Raw genomic sequence first — 25,635 nt, 5'->3', positions numbered from 1 at the left:
ATATATATATATATAGAAATGGGTAGCCCGTGCTCTGCACAGGCCCAATCACTATTATTTGAAATTCGTAATTTTTATTTATGATTTTTTAATTTTTTCCTACTTATAATATCAACGATCTAACATTAACATTAGAAATCAAAGGAAATCTATGGATAAAAAGATCGAGAAATAATAAGCAAATCTATTACTTATTTAATAAAAAAAAAATATGATAGATTTTGGATAATTAAACCAAAAGTTTAAATTTAAATCATAAGTATATTTACTACATTTTAGGCAGTACTTATTTAGCATGATTTTTTTAAAATGTAAAATAAGAAACATGCATAATTAATATATGTATAAATTATAAAAAAAATATACTCCATATTATTTTGTGTAAGATAGAGGCTGAAATATTAAAATAGAAATAAGTAATAAATAAATAATTAAATTTTCAGGACTAATATTTACTTGAAATCACATAGTTAGCATATCAAGATTTTTTTTTTCATATTTTACCCTAACATTAATTATTGATTTCAAATTATTTCTTAAAATATGTAATTATAGATCAATTAATATGAATATTGCAATGAAATAGTCATATTAATAATTTAAAAGGCATATAAATTTAAAATGAACAAATGGAATAAATTGCAAATATTCACCGAGTCCACAATTGCAAGGAAAATGTACAGTATTCAAGTGGCTCCAATACTTTTTGCTATGTAAAAATATGTATATTACTATATAAGAAATACAATTGCAAGTAAATTCAAGTGGGCCCCAATATTTTTTGCTATGTAAAAATATGTACTAGGAGTACTGCCCATAGGAAAAATTACACAAATCTCATCTTTTAGTTTACTTATTATCATTATTCCCTATAAGTTTTACAAATCTCCAAAATCCCTCATTTTCGCGCATCAGATTAGTGTATCTCGCGCATCAGATTAGTGTATCATGTATAAAATGTACATCAGATTAGTGTATCATGTATAAAATGTAATGTATCTTACTTAACGATTAATGTATCTCGCGCACCAAATTAATGTATCATCGCTTATATTATTGTATCTAGCGCACCAGATTAATGTATCAGCGCTTATATTATTGTATATGTTTGAGGGATTTTTTGTAATTATAAACTTTTAAGGAATATAATTGTAATTTTTGCCTTAAAAATATGTGATTTCTGTAATTTGCCCTATAAGAAATACAATTGCAAGTAAATAAGAGTGGGCCCAATTTTGTTTGAAATGTGAATAAGCAAGCAAGCATGTTGACGGAGTGCTGCTTGCTTATTCACATTTCTTAAATAGTAATATAAGATCCTCCAAACGACTATTTATATTTTATGCACTTCTATATATATGAAGTGCATAAAATATAAATAGTCGTTTGGAGGATCGTTATTTGAAGAAAAAAAATTTAAAAAATGAATCCTTCGGAAGCCAAGATTGAAGTTGTCGATATTGACTAAATTTTAAATAGTTTTCAAAAGTTGGATATTCTCACGAAAGTGTTTTACGTCTTATAAAAAATTATATAGTTCGAATTTAAATTAGTCGAGTAAGTAGACTATACCTATCGAATAATAATAGAATAGAGATACGTGGCGGTCATCAAATTACATGCAATCATACACAATTAAATATAATAAGGACTTTGGTGTTACGTATTAAAAATCTCTAACACGGTAGAAAGAATCTTCTTCCCAAACAAAAAAAATAAGAAAATAAAATCAATAATCATCTCTTTATTTATTTATATATATATATATAATATGTTATGTCATATTCATGTATCAAAATCAATATTTAAAAATTTGATAAGTACGGCATTTGATTTGAAACTTAAATCATAGGGCTTAAACTATATGCTAATTTTTCTAAATTTAATTGAAAAATTCAGATTAACCTGAAATTTAGTGGATCCGTTAGAAAAGATTTGATGACCAATACTTATCATATTCGTCATATCAAATATTGTTTATTATTGTATTTTAGAGTCATGAAATTCAAATTCATGAATTTGTTTTTTTCCCATGTGTATTAGTATATGTTGATTTTTTTGAATTATGTTGGCGACTTGAATTAGCCTGAAAATTACTAGGTCCATCGAAAATGATCAATATTTATCATGTTTGACGTGACTAACATCATTTATTTAGTCATTTTGAGTCATGAAATTCAAGTTCATATATTTTATTGTTTTTCGTGTGTATTAATACATATTGATTTTTCTCAACTTAGTTGCCATACTTTAATTGACTTGAAATTTAGAGAATTCATCGTAAACGGTCTGACGATCAATACGCACCATGTTCGTAGTGACAAATGTTGTGTATTTTGCCGTTTCAGAGTCATGAGATTCGAATTCATGAATTAAATTGTTTTTCATGTATATTAACATGGCAAAATATTATTGGTTCCTCCAATAAAATCTTTTAAAAGATTTATTTAAATTTAAATCTATGACGTGTCCATAGTTAGAACCAATATATAATTCAACTAGGACTGCTAACTAAAATTATTTTTTTATATTGTTTTTGTTATTTATTTCTTTGAATGTTTTCATGTGGGGAAAGCCATATAAAATCTTTACGATTCTCAATTATTTGAAGCAAAGTGGGACATAAATTATTTTTTGTAGTTTACTGTAATAATTTAAAGGGAAAAGGGTCAAGTATGTCTCTAAACTATTCGAAAAGGTCTAGATATACCTCCAGTTTAAAGTTTGGCTCACTCGTGCCCTCGCCGTCCAACTTTTCACATAGATATGCCCTTATGGGCGTTAGTTGATCTGCTGGACATATCTAGCTCATTTTCCATTTCTTTAAATGCCAAATGGAATTGCCACGTCATTTTTATATTACCACATGACATTTATATGAAAAGGTAAAGGAATCAATTATGCCCCTAAAATATTCGGACCCATAAACACCTATCCGACCCATAACAAAGGGGTCAATTATGGCGCCCCTAATCCGACCCATAAATCAATCCCTCTTTTAAATAACCTATCCGACCCGTATCAAATCCCTTCTTCATTACCATCAAAATAGCACAATTTCATTTCAAAGCTAGTGTTCTTGAGTGTTCTCAAAATGAAATCGATGGGGGTAATAAGGGCTCTCAAGAACCCTAGCTTTGAAATGAAATCGTGCTATTTTGATGGTAATGAAGAAGGGCTTTGATACGTGTCGGATATGTTATTTAAAAGAGGGGTTGATTTATGGGTCGGATTAGGGGCATAATTAACCCCTTTGTTATGGGTCGGATAGGTGTTTATGGGTCCGAATATTTTAGGGGCATAATTGATCCCTTTACCTTTTTCATATAAATGTCATGTGGTAATGTAAAAATGACATGTCAATTCCATTTGGCATTTAAAGAGATGGAAAATGAGCTGGATATGTCCAGCAAACCAACTAACTCCCATAAGGGCATATCTATGCGAAAAGTTGGATGACGAGGGCACGAGTGAGCCAAACTTTAAACTGGAGGTATATCTAGACCTTTTCGAATAGTTTAGGGGCATATTTGACCCTTTTTCCTAATTTAAAAGAAGATTATTAATTAGCTAGATTAAAATTAATCTTTAGTGTAATTGCAGCTCAGTCCAAGCGGTTGAAAACTTGATTAATGCAATATCTATATAATTAAAGGCCTCGAATTATGGTAGGATAATTAAGATTTTTTTGTCTTTAATTAAAAATATCAGATATACGAATCCTTACTTTTGTTTAAGTTCAACTTGAGTCAACTTTTAAAAAGGGTAGGAAAAATGAATTAACAACACATTGTGATAACTTGATTATTTGATAAATTTTAATTGAAGTCCTTGCAATATTTTTAAATATATTGAATTTTTTAAATTAATTTAAATGTGCAATTTTAATCCCTTGTAATTGCTAATCATTTTACCATTTGATTACCCATATGTGATATAAAGTGTGTACTATAACTCCACATATATAGGAGGGTAATACAACAAAATAACAGCAATTACAACAATAATAACATATCAGGCGTAATTTCATAAGCGAGGTCTAGAAAACATAGAATATACGCAAGTTTTATCCTTACCTTGGGAGGTTGAGAGGTTGTTTCTTATTGATACTCCTGACTAAAAGTAAAACATTTCAAAGAAGTCCGGATTATTTTTATTTTAGCAAAAGTAAGAATCCATAGCAAAATATTATAGAAAGCATGATAAAAGATTCCGCAGAAAGGAGCAGAACAAAACAATATGATAATTGATGCACAACAAATCACAAGAGTAATACTATGACAATTAGCTAGTATAGAAAAATAAGTGAGATAACGTACTACTACATACTAACTTTTTATCCTAATTCAATCTCTTACAATAATATTCTTTTAAGAAAAATCCAAATATTACATATTTCCTACGTAAAGAGACCAAAAATACTATAGAAAGCATGACAAAGCATTCTACAAAAAAGAACAGTTATTACAACAAAACAATATGATAATCAAAACACAACAAAGTGCAAACTACAAGAGTAATACTACAACAACTAGCTAGTATGAAGGAATGAGCAAGATAACGTTCTATTATCTACTAACTGTCTATCCTAATTCAATCTCTTAAGATAATATACTTTTAAAAACAACCCAAATATAACATATTTCCTAAGTAAAGAGACCAAAAATAATATTCTCCCAAACAAAATTATGAAGAAAGATATGTTAGGGACCATAATTTGTTCTCTTCTTGCTCAATGTCAACTTCTTTTTTAATCCACTCAAAAAAAATCAAAACTTTTTTTGAAAAATCTATTTTTATCCCAATTTCTATGGATGATGTCTCACCCAACCAATAAATCTTCTTCCTCAATATTGCCCACTTGGACTAAAAGTGCCAATAAAAAAATTAAAACAAATTGGACCCCACCAATTACATGCACACTCTAAAAAGCCAAAAATTATAAAGTGTTAATATTCTTTTTGTTTTGTTTTATTTTTATTTTTAGGTATTTATCTTTTATTATCAATTGAGTGTTTGAAACGTGGCACAATTATGACTGTCGGTGGCTATTGGCTATTTGTTTATTTCTTGGATATAAATATATATCATGAAGCACTCATCAGATTTGGCATCCTAGGCCAGCACTTTAGGAAAGAACAAAAATAATAATCGAGCAAAGAAATATGACAACTAATTTAGAACGAGGAAAAATTTCTTGAATAGCTTGTTTGGATGACTATTACGTATTGTTTCATAGCATATGATGTCATATTATATTATATTATATTTACAGTATTATTTTGATAAATATATAACACTTGGATGGATTGTAATTCCTCATTTCATATTGGCACACACCAATAATTTGAAGAAAAATGTTCAACATTAGAAAAAGTAGGGGACGAGGAAAAAAATGAGAGTAAAGGAGGAAATATAATTATTAAATAATGAGTAAAAGTAAAATGTGAAGTCAATAAGGTAAAGATGCATGAACTCATGCCAGATCAATCGTTCGATACTTTTCTTTGTTATCTAACAATAAATTTAACAATATGATACAATAAAATGTAAGTAACAATAAATAGATAATGTATTTAAAGTAATAATAGGACAATAGTACAATATATAACAAACATCCAAACAAGTTATAAGTCGGTGAATAATGAGTTCACTTCTTTATTCTTTTTATTTTAATATAATTTTTTTATTTGTAGTTCGATTCGAATTCATGATGTGTCCTAACGGGTGATATAGATAGATATTTTTCAAATTTAATCTTATATATAGTGTGTGATTTTTCGACGAGGGGAGTTCAAATGAATCCCTTCTGCCTCCGGCCCTAACCTTAATTAGTGCTAATTAGCCATAAAGGTGTTTAACAATATATTATTATATTTCCTTCACTTCTTGTGATTGTAGTTTGACCTAATTAGCAACATATAGCATGATAAGCATCATTTATAATATTAAAGTTTGTGGGATCAAGGAAATAGTTAAATTAATATATTGAAAGTTGACTTGGGTTGTGCAAAGATTTGATCAGTAACAATTAGTATTTTAATTTTCTAAAACTTTAAATAAAATATATTTGAGATGCAATTAATTTAATAGAGTTTGCGTAATCAAGGGATAATTCTTTTGTTAATCTCAATGACTAAATAAAATAATAATAACAATAATTTAGATCATTCGAGGAAAGAGAGATCAGCATAGAGAATAGTGAAGTTTAAAAATAAAATTTATATATTTTTTGTTTTACTTATTATTTTTTTAAGAGAAAAAGGTATAAATAAATTATTCCACTTTTAAATTTGTCACTCGTAAATAATTAGGATCTTATTTACTTTGTCATTATAAAAATAAGTTATATATGCCCTTATTTCTTAAAATATATATTTTCATCTTAGATACTTAATCATAATAAATTAATAAAATTTTATCCTTTCTCTTTATTTAATTTCCTATTTTTCTTAAATAACTAGCAAGCTCCTTTAAACTCTCATTTTATTTCTCAATTGCTGGGCAGTTTGAAAAAACAATGAAACATTGGATTATACTCTTAAAATTCATGTTAAAAATAAAAAAATCTCATTCATCCTATCCCGATCTCGATCCTGCATCCCTTGATGGGGTAATAAAGTCTTGTTTGTTTAGCTGGATAAAGCTGTAAAAAGGTATGAAAATTAAATTAATCACGTTTACTCCATTATTTTTACCCATATTATTTTCTTTCTTTTTCTCCTTTAATACATTTTTAGTCAAAAAGGTGGGGGAAAGAAAAGGAAATAAAGAGGGGAAAAAATAGGTGGAAATGTGTTTACATAACACATGGTTTCAATTAATGTATTTCCCATTTCCCAATCACCAAAGAGCCTTAGCTACCTCACATTCCCTCCATGACTCTTTTTTTTTTTCTGCTTTTCGAAACGATATTTGATTGGATACAAAATTTAATAATTTAAAAATAAATTATTTATAATTTTAATTTATTGTAATCATTTTTGTGGTTGTAAAACTTTATAATTAAGAGTAAAACTAAAATTTTAAAGTAATTTATTTTTTAATATGATAAAAAGAAACGAGTATAACGTAAAATGTAATTGAGGGAGTAATTATTTTCAATTTATCGAATATTGATATAAATGCTAGTACTTATTTTCTAAAATGTCAAATATATTTGAAAATGTTAACTTTATGTTAAAATCATAATCTTATTAGTAGAATAATTTCTAAATATTTTAGGATGTTTTAAAATTAAAAGTGATATATATTTTTTTTTTTTAAAGTTTTAGGGGAAAGGGCAACAATGATTTTTTGAGTGGCGGGAAACAGTCATAAGTAGTTAGTTAAATTAGTTTTTGTAAATCCATGATTGAATCATGTTATAGAAAAAGAATGGTAATTATGGTGTTGATTAATTTTCATGTATTATCATTTGAATGTTAATACCATCCGCAAATAATGTAATGAAATAGTTAGAATCTCTACACTTTTATTTAGAATTTTAAGGTTCGAATTTCAAAATGATAGAAGACAAACTGATGAAATGAGTCAAGGAGAGTGCACATGAAGTCTTAGGCTAATTCCTCATATGAAAGGTAGTGAAAAATGAAAATGAAAGACTGGGCATAAATTCACATGGTACATATACTTTTGAATTTGACGATAGCGTAGCCCCAAGGAAAAAGTTTGTGAAGACTGTTAGAGTGGGTAAATGTCTCACATTAGTTGCAGAATGAACTGGTAATCTCCTTATGTGAACTTGGACAATTTTCCCCTCATGAGCTAGCTTTTGGGGTTGAGTTAAGACCAGATATCATATCTTTATATGCTATCAGAGTCAGGTCCATCCTCGTTTAGACTCTCGGTCCATGCTCCAATTGAGTTTGGGTGTGAAGGGGGTGTTAGAGTGAGTAAAACTCTCATATTGGTTAGAAAATAGAATAATGGTTTCCTTATTTGAACTTGACCAATCCTCCCCTCACGAGCTAGCTTTAAGATTGAGTTAAACTCAAGTATCATATTTTCACAAAAGCATGTAGGGCTAAAGCTAGCGAGACAATATGTGTCATGAAGTTAGATAAAACAAAAAGCCTAGAAGTAGAATTAAAGCTATAGTTAGAGTTCTATAAAATGCTAAATACTTAGACTGTTCCTCGTTAAGAATAACAGCAGACTTTCTGCCAAAAATAATAATTATAAATGCCAATGCATTTAATGGAAGTTAGTTCCCTTCACTAAATTCTGCAATTACTCTGTACATATTGGAATAGTTAAATTTCTTCTCTAAATTAATTAACTACCAACAGAAATTTCCAAAAAAAAAAAAAAATTTAAAAAACAGCTGGTGTTATGCAAGTCCTGACCCTAAATAACTAAATTAGATCAATTAATAGCCAAGCGATCTGAATAGATGTGTGGGACAGAAGATTCGTAATACCTGCTAGAGAGACTATAAAATGAAATAGAAAGAGTCTAAATTGATTCCCTTTTCTTTATCGCTTCCCACAAGTCGCGAAAGTGGCACTAACTAGCCTGTCTATCCTCTCTCTATGAGAGTGAGGACGAAGACACTCACTTTTAAAGACTCATTTCAGTAAAAATTCTGATAACGTCACTCATAATATCGCTTATTTTTTTCTCCTTGTCTTTCTTCATAATAATAAGTAACATAAGAGAACAAAAAAAGTAAAAAAATATTACAAGTTCAACAATAAGATCAAAATATTATTTAACAAATTGTATTATGAACAAAATATTACAAAACCTCTCCAAAAAAATACAAAAAATATATATAAACCTAGGATATTTTTTCTTTTTCTTTTTTCTTTTGACTACTAACAATCACTATAAGCTATAGAATCCAAAGGAGAAGAACATAAATACTTCTTAAAAACAGAACTAATATCCAAATTACTATTCCCACGCCTAACAATAGGAAATTTCGAAATAGAAAATGAACTCGAACCCAATTTCGGGTTCGAGTTCATCAACCCGGTGAGTGAACTCAGTTCATGAGTTGACTCACCCGATACGATCAAATTCACATTCTTCAACACAAACTCATTTGAAACGAGTTGGTTGAACAATGTTGACTCGGACACCGAGTTTCTCTTCTTATGTTGCGTTATAGCTCGAACGATTTCCGTTAACATCGCGTTCGCCAATCGTCTCACTCCACGTACCCCACCGAATATGAACCCCGAGTTAACGGGTTTTTTCTCCGAGTTCTTTTTTCGAGTAGGTAATGTGGCTAGTATAACGGACTCCGGACTACGATTCTTGAGTTGAGTTAGTGAGTCACCGAGTACGAGATGTTCCTTTATGTCTACTAAAAGGACATGTTTGTAATTTCTCCGTACCCGACCCAATAACATCGGGTAACAAGCCCATCTTCTTAAACTCATTGGAACATGATCCAAGAACCCGGATAATGAGTTCTCCGGGTCAAATTCACCCGTATCGAAACTCACTACCGAGCCATAACTCAACCGAGTTAGAGTTAGCTCGGTTGAGTTACCAAAATCCTCATAAACCCGAATTTTCTTGCCCCAAATGGGTTCTCCACTTTCCTTCTCTTTCTTACTCGAAATCACGAACTGAGTCGGGTCAAAAGTTGAATTCACAAACCGGGTCGGGTCAGAACTTGAGTTATTATTCTTCTTCTTTTCCTCCTTATTGTATTTGTAGTAGCCATTGATGAGCTTCAGAAAGGACTTGTTCTCTTCAACAATGGCGTGATCAAATGAGCTCGATTTCGATGAAAATACGAACAATATATCTGACTTTGAAGTGATTCCGGATCTGTGCAGTAGTCTGAGGAACATTTTCAGCTCGATCTCCGTTACGGATTCGATTACATGAGCTACGATTAGGTCATTCATAGCCCTTGTTCCTCTTCGATACAACGAACCCATACCTTGCAATGCAGGTGGGAAAATCAATTTCTCTTGGAATTTAAGATTTGGGGGTTTTCGTTTTTGATTTAACGAATTGGTGGGTTCGAAAGTTGAGAGAGTGAAGAGTAAAAGAGTGATGAAAATCAACAATACGCAAATTGAAATTGTGGATTGTGCTTTTGAGGTGAGATGAGATGAACTTGAACGATTACGAATTGCATTAATCGATTTGAATGAAAATGAAGGCAACAATGAAGAAGATGAAGACGAAGACGAAGAAGAAGAATTTTTGAAAGAGAAATTGGGGTTTTTCTCTTCTTCTTCTGGGAAGAAAATGAAGAGAAAACCCATTCCCCAGTTTTCACTATTATTGGTGTTGTTTACTTTGGATTTTGGCGTAAATCCCACACCCATATTATCACTTTCTCTCTCTAGATTTCTCTTTTTCTCTCTCTTTAAGTAGCTTTCAATCTTCCACCTCCATGTATATATATATATATGGAAGTTATGTGTATGAAGTTTCTCTATTGTCTCTTTCTACAATGGTGTAATTAGTGATGGAAATGAATGTAGGGACTTGTAGGTATGATATTTATCGGATTCAGAATTTGAAGTTTATAGAATTTTAGATTAATATTACTCCAATTAAAATAGGATTCAAAATTTAGAGCCCATAGATTTTTTTAATTTATTTTGATTCAAGTTATATTTAGAATTTGATATCGATAGATTTCTAGATTAATTGCGATTAGAGTAAGATTCAGAATTAAAAGTATAGTTGCTTTTAGAATTGGGAGTTTTTAGATTTCTAAATTAATTTTGATTAGAGTCGGAATCATAGTTTAAAATTTATAGGTTACTAGATTGATTTTGATTGAAGTCGAATTCAGAATTTGAAATCGATAAATTTCTAGATTAATTTCGATGAGAGTCTAATTAAAATTTTAAAGTTTATAAGTTTCTAAATCAATTTCAAGGAGACTCGAAATAATAACTTGGAGTCTATAGGTTTTTGGATTAATTTCTATTAAAGTCGAATTTAGAATTTGAAGTTTATATATATTTTTAAATTAAGTTTGATTAACCTAAATTTGGAATTTCAAATTTATAGATTTCTAAATTAATCTTAAATAATAAAAATATAATTTTAATATTTTAAATATATTTTTAAAATTTATATATAAAATTTTGAACAAAAACTATCAAATTTTCCAATTCATGCCTTACTTTTGTAGGGATCTATTAGGTTAATCAAATTTCTTTTCCACTAAAAGTAACATATTCTATAAAGTTTTGGTCATATTCCAATTTAAATATGGTAAGAATCATAAAATTAATCAATAAAAGTAACTTGGATGTTGTTTTATATGAGATAACGAATTAAATTATTTGACATGATATCAAATAGTTCAAAGATTCTAAATTCGATCCTTACTGTCATCTATATATCAATAAAATATTTGTATGTTATCCACATGTTAAAATTACTTCTTTAACAAAAAAAAAACATTTTTCCCCTAAATTGTTGCTAAATATTTCATTTGACTTTTGAAGTGACAATTTTGGACATATAAGTTTAAAAAAACAATATTCTTATTTCAAAATCAAAATTAACATTTTATTAAAAAAATAATTTGTCAAATAGAAATTTTAAAAAGGACAATTGTTGTAATAATGAGTAAACGGTGGGGCTACTATAAAAGCGTCGGTGGACAGAAGGGGAAGATTTTAATAAATGAGAAAAATATGTGTATTAATGTTAATGAGTCCTAAATATAGAGGGGCTACCCTATAGTTTGTTGACAAATTAAAAATAGCTTTTAATTATTATACATTATTATAGTACTATTTCTACTTCTGCTGCTTTAAATTCTATCAAAAGATTTACATGTTGTTATTGGTCAATTTAATTTATATGACACCAATTCGAATTAATTTGAATTCTAAAGTGAATATTGAATAATGGATAAAAAAGAACTTATGTTTCCATATGTTGTCCTTATTTATTGATACTCGTTATATGAAAAATATAGTAGTAAATTCTCAGGTTGAAATATTGATATTGAGAATAATGAGTTTTTTGGTGAAAAGAATGTCAAAATTGTGGATTATATGTAAATTTGGTACGTAGCATGTTCAGATATAGAATTCTCCCATTAACGCATATACCGAAAGGGAGAAAAAAAACAAGTTTAGATTAAGAACGGATGTGTACTTGTTTATTGGATACCAAAGAGTCATTAACAAAATTAAAATTTTTACTGACATTAGTTAATTGTCATTGGATCTAATGGTGTTTTAGAATTTAATGAAATTTGCAAAGAGTATTCAATGTCACTTAAAAAAAACATATTTAGCGACAATTAAGTTATTACTGTCAATTAATTACAACAACAAAAAATAAGTCATCTAAAAGTTTAGATATTTAAGAACATTTAATTTACGCATCAGAATTGTCGTTCCCTTACATTTAAATAATAGAAGAAATGTTAATAGCTAGAGAATTATTTCAAGTATTTGTTTCTACCTAACATTATGATAACACTTCTTTCAAATCGAGGATCTACTCAAAAACAACATCTCTATCATCACAAAAATAAAAATAAAATCTTCCATACATCATATTTTTCATATTTAGTTGCGAAATTATACGTGATTTGTTATTGTTGTTTCTACTTAATTTTTTTTTCCAAAGAGATCCACAATGTATGTGAGAGTCAAACTGAACCTCCCATTATAGTCTTTGTCCCAATAAAGCATTTGTTTTTTTATTATTGTCAAAATGTGAATTATAAATGGTGATAATATAATGGAACTTTCCATGAAACATGTGCTAAAGTAGCAGCTACAGCTATAGTACTTTGGCAATTAGTTTTCACTGCACAATGCACATAATATGAGGTCCTTTCTTTGGTTCTTGGAACTAAACAAACATATATATATATAACATAAATTTGATTGTCGTGTGGTGATAAGTATTTTTTTGTTTCTTAACTAGAGTTCCCGAGTTCAAGTCATAGGAATGGACTAAAGTTATTACCTTTTGGTAAGGAGTGTCGGCTTTACCCTAAAATATTGAGAGTGCTTCTCGATGCAAAACTATAGATTTGTTCCAATTGAGGTTGATGTGTGTATATAATTAAAGGAGGTAATATATTTCTTTGTGGTTAACTTATAAAGGTTTAAGAAGTACTTGCAGATTTTTTTCCTTCAAAATTTGAGTCACAAATGTCTAGTTGAATGAAATATATTATCATGTGTTTGTTCAATTAGAACATGTAGTAGTTCGAGCATCTAAATTACATATTTTAACAAGTTTAAGGGGTTGTCGGTGTATTCTACTACTTTTAATTAAGAGATTTTCAGTTTAAAATCTGAGAACGAAATGTCTTTAATGGTCAACGCTAATTTTATTTAGTGATACATTGCAAAGACCCCACCTACCCAACTTTAACTTCAATGACATTATGTCCGGTTGGAGGGGAAATTATATTGTCCTTCATATATGTCTACTCACTTCTAATCAATGGATGAATAGTGCAAAAAATATTATTCTTCATTTAATTTATTCGATATTTATCAATTTATTTATTTTAAATTTGTATCATGGAGTGTTCAATAATGTCATGACCTAACCCATCGGGCTGTGCGGGCACCTACTCTAACACCTAAGTAGGAGAACCCTCGATTCCCAATAATTAAAACATGTAGAAGATTAAGAAAACTAGCTAATAAAAGGAAGTTCATGTAGTATTTTTATAAAAACAGGAGTTTAAAACGACTCAAAGTTAAGACTTGTAAAGTAAATTAACTCCCTAGAGATCTAGTCTAAACAGGTACAAGAGCTACTAAAATTACATGACACAAACACGATAACAGAGACACAGCTCCCACCATGCAGAAGGAAAATAGAAGCTGCTAGAAATTTTCTTCGTCTTCACCTAATGAAACATCACCGATTTGGATCCAGACTATGCCAAAAGGCATAGCAAGAGTAGTATCAGTACAACCACACGTACTGGTAGGCATCATCGGTCAACCCGAATACCCACCGCATAATACAAGAAATCAACTAGCGAAACATGCAATAAGACCAATCGCTCCTCCACCTTTATATTTTGCCTACTCTTACCATTCTGGATATTAACATCAGGCTAGTTCACTTGTCTCTAACCCCTCCTTTAGTGGAAAAACCCAACTGACAACACTATCACTAACCACCACCCCGAGCCTCAACAATAATGTCCATGCCTACATTCTAATTAACAAGGATAGAACCCGAACCCTTAGTCCCCCTTTTTACCATACAACAATCTGAATTGAGACTCTACCACTCACAATTCATTACACAACCAAATATCTCCAATTGACTTACAACATCGTAATCCCTTCCTATGAGAACATAATGTACAATCCACCAATCATTCAGGAAACATGCCCAATCCTACATGATCAATAATACGAGCAATTACACATATATGACAAGTCAATGGTCCTCTCATGGAACCCAAGCCCAAACTGTTAGTGTACCGGTACATGGTACCCGTTTCAAGTTAACGTGTTGGATCGTGACACCCGTTCCAATATTTATGTCGGTACGTGGCAACCGATTCATGTTTATGTTGGAACATGGCAACTGATTCATGTTAGTGTGTCGGAACGTAACACCCGATCCATTCATCAAGCCACAATCACAATCACAAATATATTCTCATAATCATACAATCAAGTCATGATTCATGACGTTCGATTATTCATTTATCCTCATTTAAGATTAGTGTGACTAATAATTCAACATTCGCATATATACATGTATCATAATGAAGCAAGAACAAACATATATCACATAACAAGAAATCACAACCATCACCTACACTACTCACAACATATAGTCGAATAATCAAGTCCCTGACATGCATTGTTTTATGATCAATTCGGTAGGTTTGCTACTACTGTTACGCTTTACTTATACACACCCATATCATCTAGCCACCTCTTAACAACACCCTACAAAATAGGAAATCACAACTACTCCCAAACCCTAACTCACGAAAGATAGGGACTTTTGTCTACGGTGTACGACTAATATCACACTTAGGAATATACGCATCATCAACCCTTTTTCGGTGCACAAAAAGCATATGCATGGATTCTACCATCAATTTCAACATACTACGCAGTGAATAACAGATTTATAACTACTCAATAAATAAACCTAGCCTACCTGGGCGCCAAGATAATGCATATATTTATAGCTTCAATTCGGGTTTCTGGGCGACAAGACGGTGAATTTGGCCAAGAATCTGCAAGTCATCGATCTCCTTACGCTAGAACTCTCTTCCTCATTCGTTCCCAAGCCTAAAGCAGCTTTTGGAGGGTTTCTGGGGTGAATTACGTCTAAATTAGGTGTTTTTGAAAGAAAGAGAAAATAAGATTTCGCGTTATTTACATTCTGACTCGCCCATCCCGCTTTGGCGGCTACTTACTGTTAGGGTTTTTCCCTGATTTTCTTACCTTATTTGAAGTTTATTTTTCCTAAAAGAAAAGACAAAACATTACCATAAATGTTTTTACTTTTTTCTGAAAGGAAAATATAATTTTCTTCCATATTTGGTTTATTCTTTCCTTAGAGGAAAAGTTAGGAGATCAATAAATTGAAGACCCCTCTTCTCATATCAAGAACACAATAGCTTCTACAATGTAGACGTTTAAGAGTTTAGTTTATGGGGAGATTTATTCTCTCAATAGTTTTAATATTTTTCTCTTATATTAGTTTTTATATAATAATATTATGTTTTTAGTATAAGTTTTTGTCATCTGATTTATCAACCATATGATTTGCAATTGTACGATTCCGTATGACGCCCTAATCACCCTTCAGAACTCAACAAGTGGTATCAGAGCACATGGTTCAATGATCCAATGGTTCAACAAGATTGAAGAAAGGCTCAAGTGGTTTTAAATCAATTTGCAACAAATTTGATGATAATGACGATTTTTGTCAAGCTACATGTGGAGAAGAAGTTTTAACCATATTTCAACATATCCGTTGCTGCAATTTCTAAAAATAAAAATGAAATATTTTAAAATCATTTTTAACTCATATATTTTAAACCTTATTTTTTAACCATGGCTAGTAGCAGTGATGAAGACTATGTGAAGAACAAAGATTATCATGCAATTGAAGAAGACAGATCAAGTTTTGTCAAGAAAATCCAGCCAAAAGGGAAAATTTGTTAGGGTTTTTCCCTGATTTTCTTACCTTATTTGAAGTTTATTTTTCCTAAAAGAAAAGACAAAACATTACCATAAATGTTTTTACTTTTTTCTAGAAAGGAAAATATAATTTTATTCCATATTTGGTTTATTCTTTCCTTAGTAAAAAAGTTAGGAGATCTATAAATTGAAGACCCCTCTTCTCATATCAAGAACACAATAGCTTCCACAATGTAGACGTTTAAGAGTTTAGTTTATGGAGAGATTTATTCTCTCAATAGTTTTAATATTTTTCTCTTATATTAGTTTTTATATAATAATATTATGTTTTTAGTATAAGTTTTTATCGTCTGATTTATCAACCATATGATTTGCAATTGTACGCTTTCGCATGACGCCCTAATCACCCTTCAGAACCCAGCACTTACCCCGTTGTGGCGTTGCCGCCCTAGCGGCATCTGGCCCACCCTGGCGGGACAGTGGCCCCAACATTTTCTCAAAGTTTTGTTTTTTCTAAATAACGATGGTTCGGATCGTTACAAATAAGAGGAAAATGTTTTTAAAAAAAATCACTCCTAAAGCTCTCACAAACATACTTATATGATTGTTATAACATGTAGTGCGGTGAAAATGAAATGATAAATATCACTTCATTATTTATCAGCTGTTTAGAATTTGCGTTCTGAGAACGTAAACATTTTCATCATCAAGAGCTAACTAAACCACACTCCTTAATAATATACTTCTTATGACATAAATTTAAATTAGTCAAATCATTTTTAAATATTAAAGGAAAACTTTTTTTTAACAGTGTAAATTTGAATTAATTAGATCAATAACTAATCACCAATCGAAATTCTTGCAAAGAAAAGGAATTGCTTTCTAAGGTTTTATGACATAAATTCAAATCAATTTGATCAATAATAACTTTTATATCTTCTATTAAAAATCTATGATGTTAATTTAAATTAGTCGAATCAGAAAAAAAAAAATTCTATTAGGAATTAATTAGGACTTAGGGAATTATATGATATATTTTTCTGAGATAATATTTAGCCACTGCTATTAGGTAGTTGAAATAGTAAATATTCCACCTATAGTACAACCAATTATATTGTAAACAGTACTGTTACATGCACCTTCCACTCCTTTATTACTCTCACATAAAAAGTCACACCATGTCTACACAGTTTTATTATTTTTCAAATCCGATGTTTGATATTTGTTTTGAAATCAATTAATTAAAATTAATATTAAGAAGATTACTTGAGAGTCAAATTATTTTCTTTTAAATAAAATTATATTCAAAACATAAATTTGAGACTCCGACAAAAATGGTGACTAAAATTTATTTCTACATCTCAAAAAATGTACCAAATTTATACTGCCAAATGGTCCTACGGTAGTAGGCTCTGAATGAAAAACTTAGAATCAATCTGTTCAGAATGAGCTGTGTATATTAATTATATGTTACAGAATTTTGTATTATTTTTGGACATATAAATGTATAATACGTAATTCGAGAGTTTAACTATATTCACAAAATTTGTACTTTATTTGTGAAGCTTGATTCATCATGTTGACACCCTCTAGTAATGCCATTGAGAACGAATTATATCAGATGATTTAATTTTTTTTATGAAAAAATAATAACATAAAAAGAACTATCACTTAAGAGCAGTGTAATATGAATTTCTTTTTTTTTATAAAACGATTCAAATATATTAAAGTCTTATTTTACATGGACTCGTGCACTTGTTTTATTGTCTATGCAAAATAACTTTCTAGGAAAGTGTGTGTATTTATATTTTTATTATTTTTCGTAATATATAATTTTATTTTATTTTAGTAGATACCCCCATTTTTCCATTTGCCCATCCCATGAGAATAAATGCTAAACATACAATATTTATTTTTATTCTATTCTATTTTATTGACTTTTTTCACAAAGAGGGTGAAACAATACAAAATGCTCTAAATGGTTAACATTAAAAGACCCCATCTTTGGAAAAAAAAGTTTATGATAACGTTAGACTTGGTTTTAATATTTTTATATATTAAATAAATTTATAAATAAAATATTAAATTATTATCTAACATTTATAATAACTTATACAAATTTTAGATATGACCTAAAGATTTTCAATCTGCTCAATATATATCTTTAAATAATAGTTTAAAGGTGTATATGTTGCGAGAGAAAAAAAAAGAGAATCATTTACTAAACAGTTATTTGAGTACTGAAATAACCGGTTAAAATTTCACTCACATGAACCCATGTAGTGTACAAGCTAGGTTCCTTACTAATTCATGATCTGGCATGTACATAATGAAACCTTCATTCTCAATTCTACGAGAATTTTTATGAAAGCCTTTCATTTGGTTCTCTTCGATGGAAGTTTGATTTTCCCAGAATGTATCCTAATTTTTGGCCTAATTCTTCTTCTGATGATCGATTCAACCTCTGATAAAAAAGATATACCTTGGTTATATTTTATCTATTCAACAAGTTTAGTAATAAGCATAACAACCTATTGTTCCGATGGAGAGAAGAACCTATGATTAGCTTTTCAGGAAATTTCCAAACGAACAATTTCAACGAAATCTTTCAATTTTTTATTTTACTATGTTCAAATCTATGTCTATAGCCTCATCTCCTACACCTTTTTTATATTACGTAATTAGTATCAAAGCAATTTATACGTACCTTGAATATTTCACGTGGTACATATATATAATTTTTTTATCGCATGTACATTACTTTTTATTAACACAAATATCAACTAACCTTATTTATAAAATCAAGATAAATAGAGAAAAATTACCCATATCTTTTTAGGCCCATTTTCTCTGCCATGTTATTGTATACAAGTGTTCACTTTTCCTTTTTTCTTTCACAAATATAGTGAATCTATGTTTGTGCTTGATTGAGATGGGAGAATTTAAAGATAAAAAAAAGCCTATAAAGTGGATTCAATTGGAAATGTGAAATCAATGTTAGGATGAAGAAGAATCTGATTCTCAAAAGTATGAAAATGGCTAAAAATAGGCCCCCCAAAAAAATAGGAGTAGTACTTAGTAAGTTTTAATTTATGTGATATAGTTTGGTTGGACACAGAATTTAAGAAATATGAGAAGACTTTTTAATAATTTAAAATTATCTTTAAAATAAATGAAATTTTAAATACTTTCGTAGTTCACTTTTACTTATCCACTTTAGACTTTGCACGTTTCTTACGAAACAATGAGTAGTATAAATATTTTATCCTAATATTCATATTAATTGATGTATAGTTTTAGTTCTTAGAAAATGCTCACTTATTTGAGAAATTAAGTAATTAATGTAGATAGTAAAACAGGAAACATAATTGTTTTTTTCTTGATATGTTAAAAATGACAATTAAAAGTGAAAAAACTAGTTTGAAATACTAGACAAGCTAAGTAAAAGTGAACGAAGAGAGTGGAATAATACATTTTTATAAAATAAATTGTCAACTAAGTGGGATCCAACATGGGTAAAATATTAATAGTCATTAAATATTTATCAAATAAGTAAATGTATATTCTTTTTTAAATTCACTAGAAAAAAAATCCGTATCATATACATTGAGGAAAAAAAATAGTATGTGAGAGACTAATAAGTACAATTCCCCTAATTGTTTAGTTGATAGATACATTCACATTTTGCATTTTCTTCTCCATTAGTTAGGGGACTTTTTGTAACATTTGAAGTAGATACACCATTTGGGGATTTAGGGTTTTTCGTGGTTATGGTTAAAAAATTAAATTGAGCCGCAATTTAAATCAAATCTATTAAAATATTGATATTTGATTTGGTTTGGTCAGGTTTGGTTTTTATATTTTAAAAATCGATGCTATTTGGTTTGGTTTTGATTTTACTAAAAAAAAACCCGCAAAAATAACCAAATCGAACCGAGAGATTATATATTATTCATAAATAAAATATAAATATTTTGTTAAGTTTTAATTAACTTAAGTCGTTAATTTTACCATTTTCTCAAGCCCAACAATAAAATTTTAGCTCAACTATAACAATCCTAAGTCCAAGTCCATCAAAATTCATCTCTTTAGTCTTTACCTACACATAAGATAATCACACTTTCTCTTAATTGAATCACTTTGTTCGTGTAATAATAACTCTAGTATTGTTTAATTGCTTCATTAAATCCACGTTAGGTTTTCTATGAATTGTTCATGTACTAGATGTCTGCATCTATCGAGATACGTACGTCCTTAAACAAATTATTATGTTCAAACCAAAAAAACTAAATCAAACCGAACTAAACCGACAATAACCAAACTGACAATTTTTTTTTGGTTTGGTTTGATTTAGAAATTTAAAAACTGACTAAATTGATTTGATTTTGATTTTAACCAATAACCGATACAAACCGAACCATGAACACCCTTGTTTGGGGTGGGGTGATAGTTGAAATTTCACCCATAATCAAGATTCGAAAGTCACTTGATGTTTATATTAATTCGATAAATATATTTATCCGTACATGTTAAGATATACTTTTATATCACTAAATCATATTAGCTAATTAATCCACATTCTCATCTTAGTTTATAACCTAATTATGGTAAAATAGTACGATTTGATGTAAACACCGTATGTAGGTAACCCAAATTTATATCCTACAAATGAAGAACATTTTAGTATAAAACACTATAACCTTCTTAATGTGCCTACCTAATGCGAAATTAAAATTATTCAGATTTCTTATAAATTTCTTTAATCTAACATCAAAATGCCATTTGTTAAAGAGCAACTTTCACATATAGCAAACACAAAATTCATATTTGTATGCTATAGCAAAGTTTGCATAATTGCGCTCCATAACAAGCATATATATGTATAATTCGCTATACATATGCAAAAAAAAACAGTTGTATAATCTGCTTTGGTATACATATACAAAAAGATCAATTGTATAAAGTGAGAGAGGCGAGTGAGCGAGATCTGGGAGAGAGGAGAGTGAGCGAGATCTGGGAGAGAGGCGAGCGAGATCTGGGAGAGTGGCGAGCGAGATCTGGGAGAGGGGAACGAAAATATATGTATATATACAATATTCTCTCACTTTATACAAACACAAACGCTACATTAGGTTTGATACATTTCACATAGCGGGATACATAGCGTTGTGCACGGGATACATTAGGTTTGATACATTTCACATAGCGGGATACATAGCGTTGTGCACGGGATACATTAGGTTTGATACATTTCACATAGCGGGATACATAGCGTTGTGCACGGGATACATAGCGTTGTGCACGGAATACATAGCGTTTGATACATTCCACGTAGCGGGATACATAGCGTTGTGCACGGGATACATAGCGTTGTGCACGGAATACATAGCGTTTGATACATTCCACGTAGCGGGATACATAGCGTTGTGCACGGGATACATAGCGTTGTGCACGGAATACATAGCGTTTGATACATTCCACGTAGCGGGATACATAGCGTTGTGCACGGGATACATAGCGTTGTGCACGGAATACATAGCGTTTGATACATTCCACGTAGCGGGATACATAGCGTTGTGCACGGGATACATAGCGTTGTGCACGGAATACATAGCGTTTGATACATTCCACGTAGCGGGATACATAGCGTTGTGCACGGGATACATAGCGTTGTGCACGGAATACATAGCGTTTGATACATTCCACGTAGCGGGATACATAGCGTTGTGCACGGGATACATAGCGTTGTGCACGGAATACATAGCGTTTGATACATTCCACGTAGCGGGATACATAGCGTTGTGCACGGGATACATGCGGGATACATAGGTAAAATAAGGAATTTTTGAGAATTTTGAAATAAGTAGGGATAAATGGATATTAAGGTAAGTAAATGAGTGTAGTTAAGTAAATTGTCCTTGTTAAAATGTTGTTGGGCCATAAAGTTATGGGTTGGGCAATCTATGGGCCAAGATCAAAGGAATAAGTTGGCCCAACATGATATAAATGGATAAATTTCAATTTTGTACATACAGAATTATTTGGAAAAATCCATAGATAACCAATATTATGACCCTATTTAAGTCGTAGTTGAAATTCATAAACTTTTTTTGTAAGATGATCAATTACATTTAAATCGACTTTAGGCACACGAGTTTATTTTCCAGACATACGCGTCTAAAATTTGGCTTATAAAACTAACTTCAGATAATTTGAAAGCTAATAATTTCAATCATTTTTACATGAAGTACTTCATGTCATATAAAATTGAACTTCGATTATTTTTGCATGAGGTTCAAATCATGTATGGCTGAACTCATCCGATATTAAATTTCTTAATAATGTATGAATCTTTTTTGTTTCTCAATATGATATTACTTGGATAACGTAATATCTCAAACAAAACTTGTCTTGACATCTTACAACAAACATATGTAGAACCTCGAAGAGAAAAATAAAGGTGAAAGACAAGACATGTTATCCTTAACTAGCTTACAAATCATATTAGAGAGGTAAATGACTTTTCATTTGGGAGCTCATCTGCTCAATCAACTTTTTCACCTTCGCGGATCCTCCACAAATATTACCATTTAAAATATTTAATGTTAAAAACTTATATGGTTTCAATGTTTAATCAAATCAACAAAGTCATATCATGTGTTTACACAAAGTTTCATCACTTAGTCATAATTAATTAATTCAATATTTCAATTTATTAAATCACTTAGTCATAATAAATTGAATTCATTTAACGTGAATTATCGAATACATAGTTTAAAATAAAGGAAAATCTAGGTGATCAACTAAATATTTATAAAAAACAAATAACGTATCATGTTATAATCTACATTTTTTTAATGTTGACATAGGGTTTGCTCAATTGTAACAGATTTAATCTTTAAAAAAATTGACGATCATATGATGAACAACATAAATAAAATCTGATGAACAATTGATAAATCAGGGTTTAAAAATAAATTAATCACGAATAATTATTAACAGAAAAAATTAGCTACATAATTATTGCTAATTTTCCATTGAAACGCCCTTGATAATATTTTTTTCATAATTTGTGGCTAAATAAAATTAATAGTAATTTTTAATATTAACGACAAAATTATTTGACACTATTTGTTTTTTTTTTTTCATATTATAGTAATGTTATTATATAAACATTGATGTTCAAAAGTTAACTATCCTGTGTTGTTTATTTGGATTGTATAGGGACAAGAAAATTAGTTATAATGAATTATAGAAATTATCATAGAAGAATAAATATTCTTTAAATAACTCATTATATTTTTATATCTTTCGATAAAGGGAGAAATTAAAACAATATTATATACATGGTAAAAATAAATTATCAAATTTGTTAATCCACAATTTTTGACTTTCTGTATAAAATTATAATCAATGATTTTTTTGATAATTAGTTGTTAGTTATTCTATCATCGATAAATAAGATTAGTAATGTTTTTTTTTATTTATCGACAAATTGATTTTTATTATATTTTTTGGTTAGTGTTGTTCTATTAAACAAATAAAAAAAGGTGGGGTGTTTTTCTTAAGTCATTTTTGCTTCTATGGTGATGACAAAAATTAAACTTGATCAATGCATCTGAATTTTATTTTAATTTAACTATGACTTTGACTTAACTCATTATATTTTTTCCTGTTTAGTCGAGTTATATAATACTAATTCAATAATAAAATATTAATCTTACCTTAAAATTTATGCACTAAACTCTCTATAAATTCCACAACTACATCAATACCAAATCCCACATTTCTGAATTTTATTTTAATTTGACTATGACTTTGACTTAACTCTTTATATCTTTTCCTGTTTAGTCGGGTTATATAATACTAATTCAATAATAAAATATTAATCTTACCTTAAAATTTATGCACTAAACTCTCTATAAATTCCACAACTAAATCAATAACAAATCTCAGAATTTTGTCTCTTAAAACTATATTGAATAGCATTACATACATTTATACAAAGAGGAAATGAGTTCATACAAAACTTTTCTTTTTATTTTATTTTCTATTCTTCTTTTTCAAATCGAAGGTACATATTATAATTTTATTCTACATTTAATATGATAGTTTAACATGTTTTTTACTACGATAATTTATACATCGATTTTTATTATGCTTTGACATATGGCTTAGAGTGATATTAATGAATACGTTATTTCATATATATTTATATCTTTATGTGAGTGGGAAATTAAATAATCATAATTCAATATTATATTTGTGAATTATAACATAAACTTTATAGTTTCAATAAATATAAAATTCAAAACTGTAGCAATGGAAGTTTAATGAGTATCGATTCATAAATTAAGGTTAAATTATTTAAATATAAATTTGAGATGTCTATCATTTCAAATTTTCTTATGCTAAAATCACATATATATGTGGACATCAAAATGATATTTATGAGATAATTTTTTATCAACATAAATTTTGATTAGTCTGTTAAATATCAATTACTTATTGCAGTTTATTTTACTTGATCTCTATTTCACAAATGAAATTTATTTTATTTGTCCATTTTAACAAAACAATCTATTATTAATTAGAGTACGAAAGATTATTATATACACGTTAAAACACATGAACGATGTAGTTAGGCTGTCAATAGTCGTAGGCGATTAGAGGTCGGGAGACCATGATCGTAAATTCAACCTTGTGAATCAATAATGAGGATAACATGTCGAATGCTGAAATAATTTTTATTATGCTTGAAACCAGTGTATGCTACAATCCTGGAATTTCACCCAAATTGTGAAATCCCCGTTTGAAACTGATTTAATTGTTAATAGTTAATAATTGAAATTGTTTTAATATTGATACCTTAAACAAACTCCTGAAACTTTCTGTCACATAAGTAACATTATTTTAGTTACAAAGTGTTTGTCGATTTGAAGTCCTTTGGGTTCGATAATCTGCTCGAAAGAGTCACTGTATTATTTGAGCGATCACGTACACTTGTGTGTGCATTTGGACTCAACAGTACCTGAGCCAACCAATAATCACAAACAATCATGCACAATGAACAATACCACTTGAAATCCACAAGTCACAATACCAAGTTCATTACATGCGATTACCTACAAGAAGTCATTACATATGCTTCGTATGCATTCCTGAATATGCATTACACAATGATACTACAAATTGTAGACATGCATACACATATAACCGGAAACATACACCCTCCTAACAAGAAACTTAAGGCAATTCAAGAACTAGAGACCCCTCCCCCCCCTAGCCACAACCTCATCTCTGCCCTAACAACACATAATAGCAATCTCTAACCATCCAATCTCCGTGCCCGAAGGCCTATGCATGTAGTCTCTAAATATTTACAAAATACCATGCAATAAAAACACGTCTAACTACTCAAATGTAAGAAACCTAGCCTATTTGAACGCCAAACAACATTGATAAACCTTTTCCATGAATTTGGCTCCGCAGAAGTAATCTTTTGCGAATGCGCATAGGAAAATCCATAGACGTCCAC

General features: G+C 29.6%; 1 protein-coding gene across 1 annotated transcript; it reads right to left on the bottom strand.

Moving 5' to 3' along the window:
• Positions 1-8,696: 8,696 nt before the first annotated feature.
• Positions 8,697-10,350, bottom strand: LOC102603175 (uncharacterized). The gene has a single exon (XM_006350121.2). It carries the CDS (start codon positions 10,293-10,295, stop codon positions 8,820-8,822), a length of 1,476 nt encoding a protein of 491 aa, XP_006350183.1. The 5' UTR covers positions 10,296-10,350; the 3' UTR covers positions 8,697-8,819.
• Between the last annotated feature and the right edge of the window lie 15,285 nt (positions 10,351-25,635).

Source organism: Solanum tuberosum, unplaced genomic scaffold, assembly GCF_000226075.1.
Source record: "Solanum tuberosum cultivar DM 1-3 516 R44 unplaced genomic scaffold, SolTub_3.0 scf00118, whole genome shotgun sequence".
Classification (NCBI taxonomy): Eukaryota; Viridiplantae; Streptophyta; class Magnoliopsida; order Solanales; family Solanaceae; genus Solanum; species Solanum tuberosum.
This window is presented reverse-complemented; position numbering and strand designations above follow the sequence as displayed.

Bases quoted from the DNA above. Each gene is read 5' to 3' on its own strand.
- LOC102603175 (XM_006350121.2), bottom strand. From the start codon at position 10,295: ATGGGTGTGGGATTTACGCCAAAATCCAAAGTAAACAACACCAATAAT.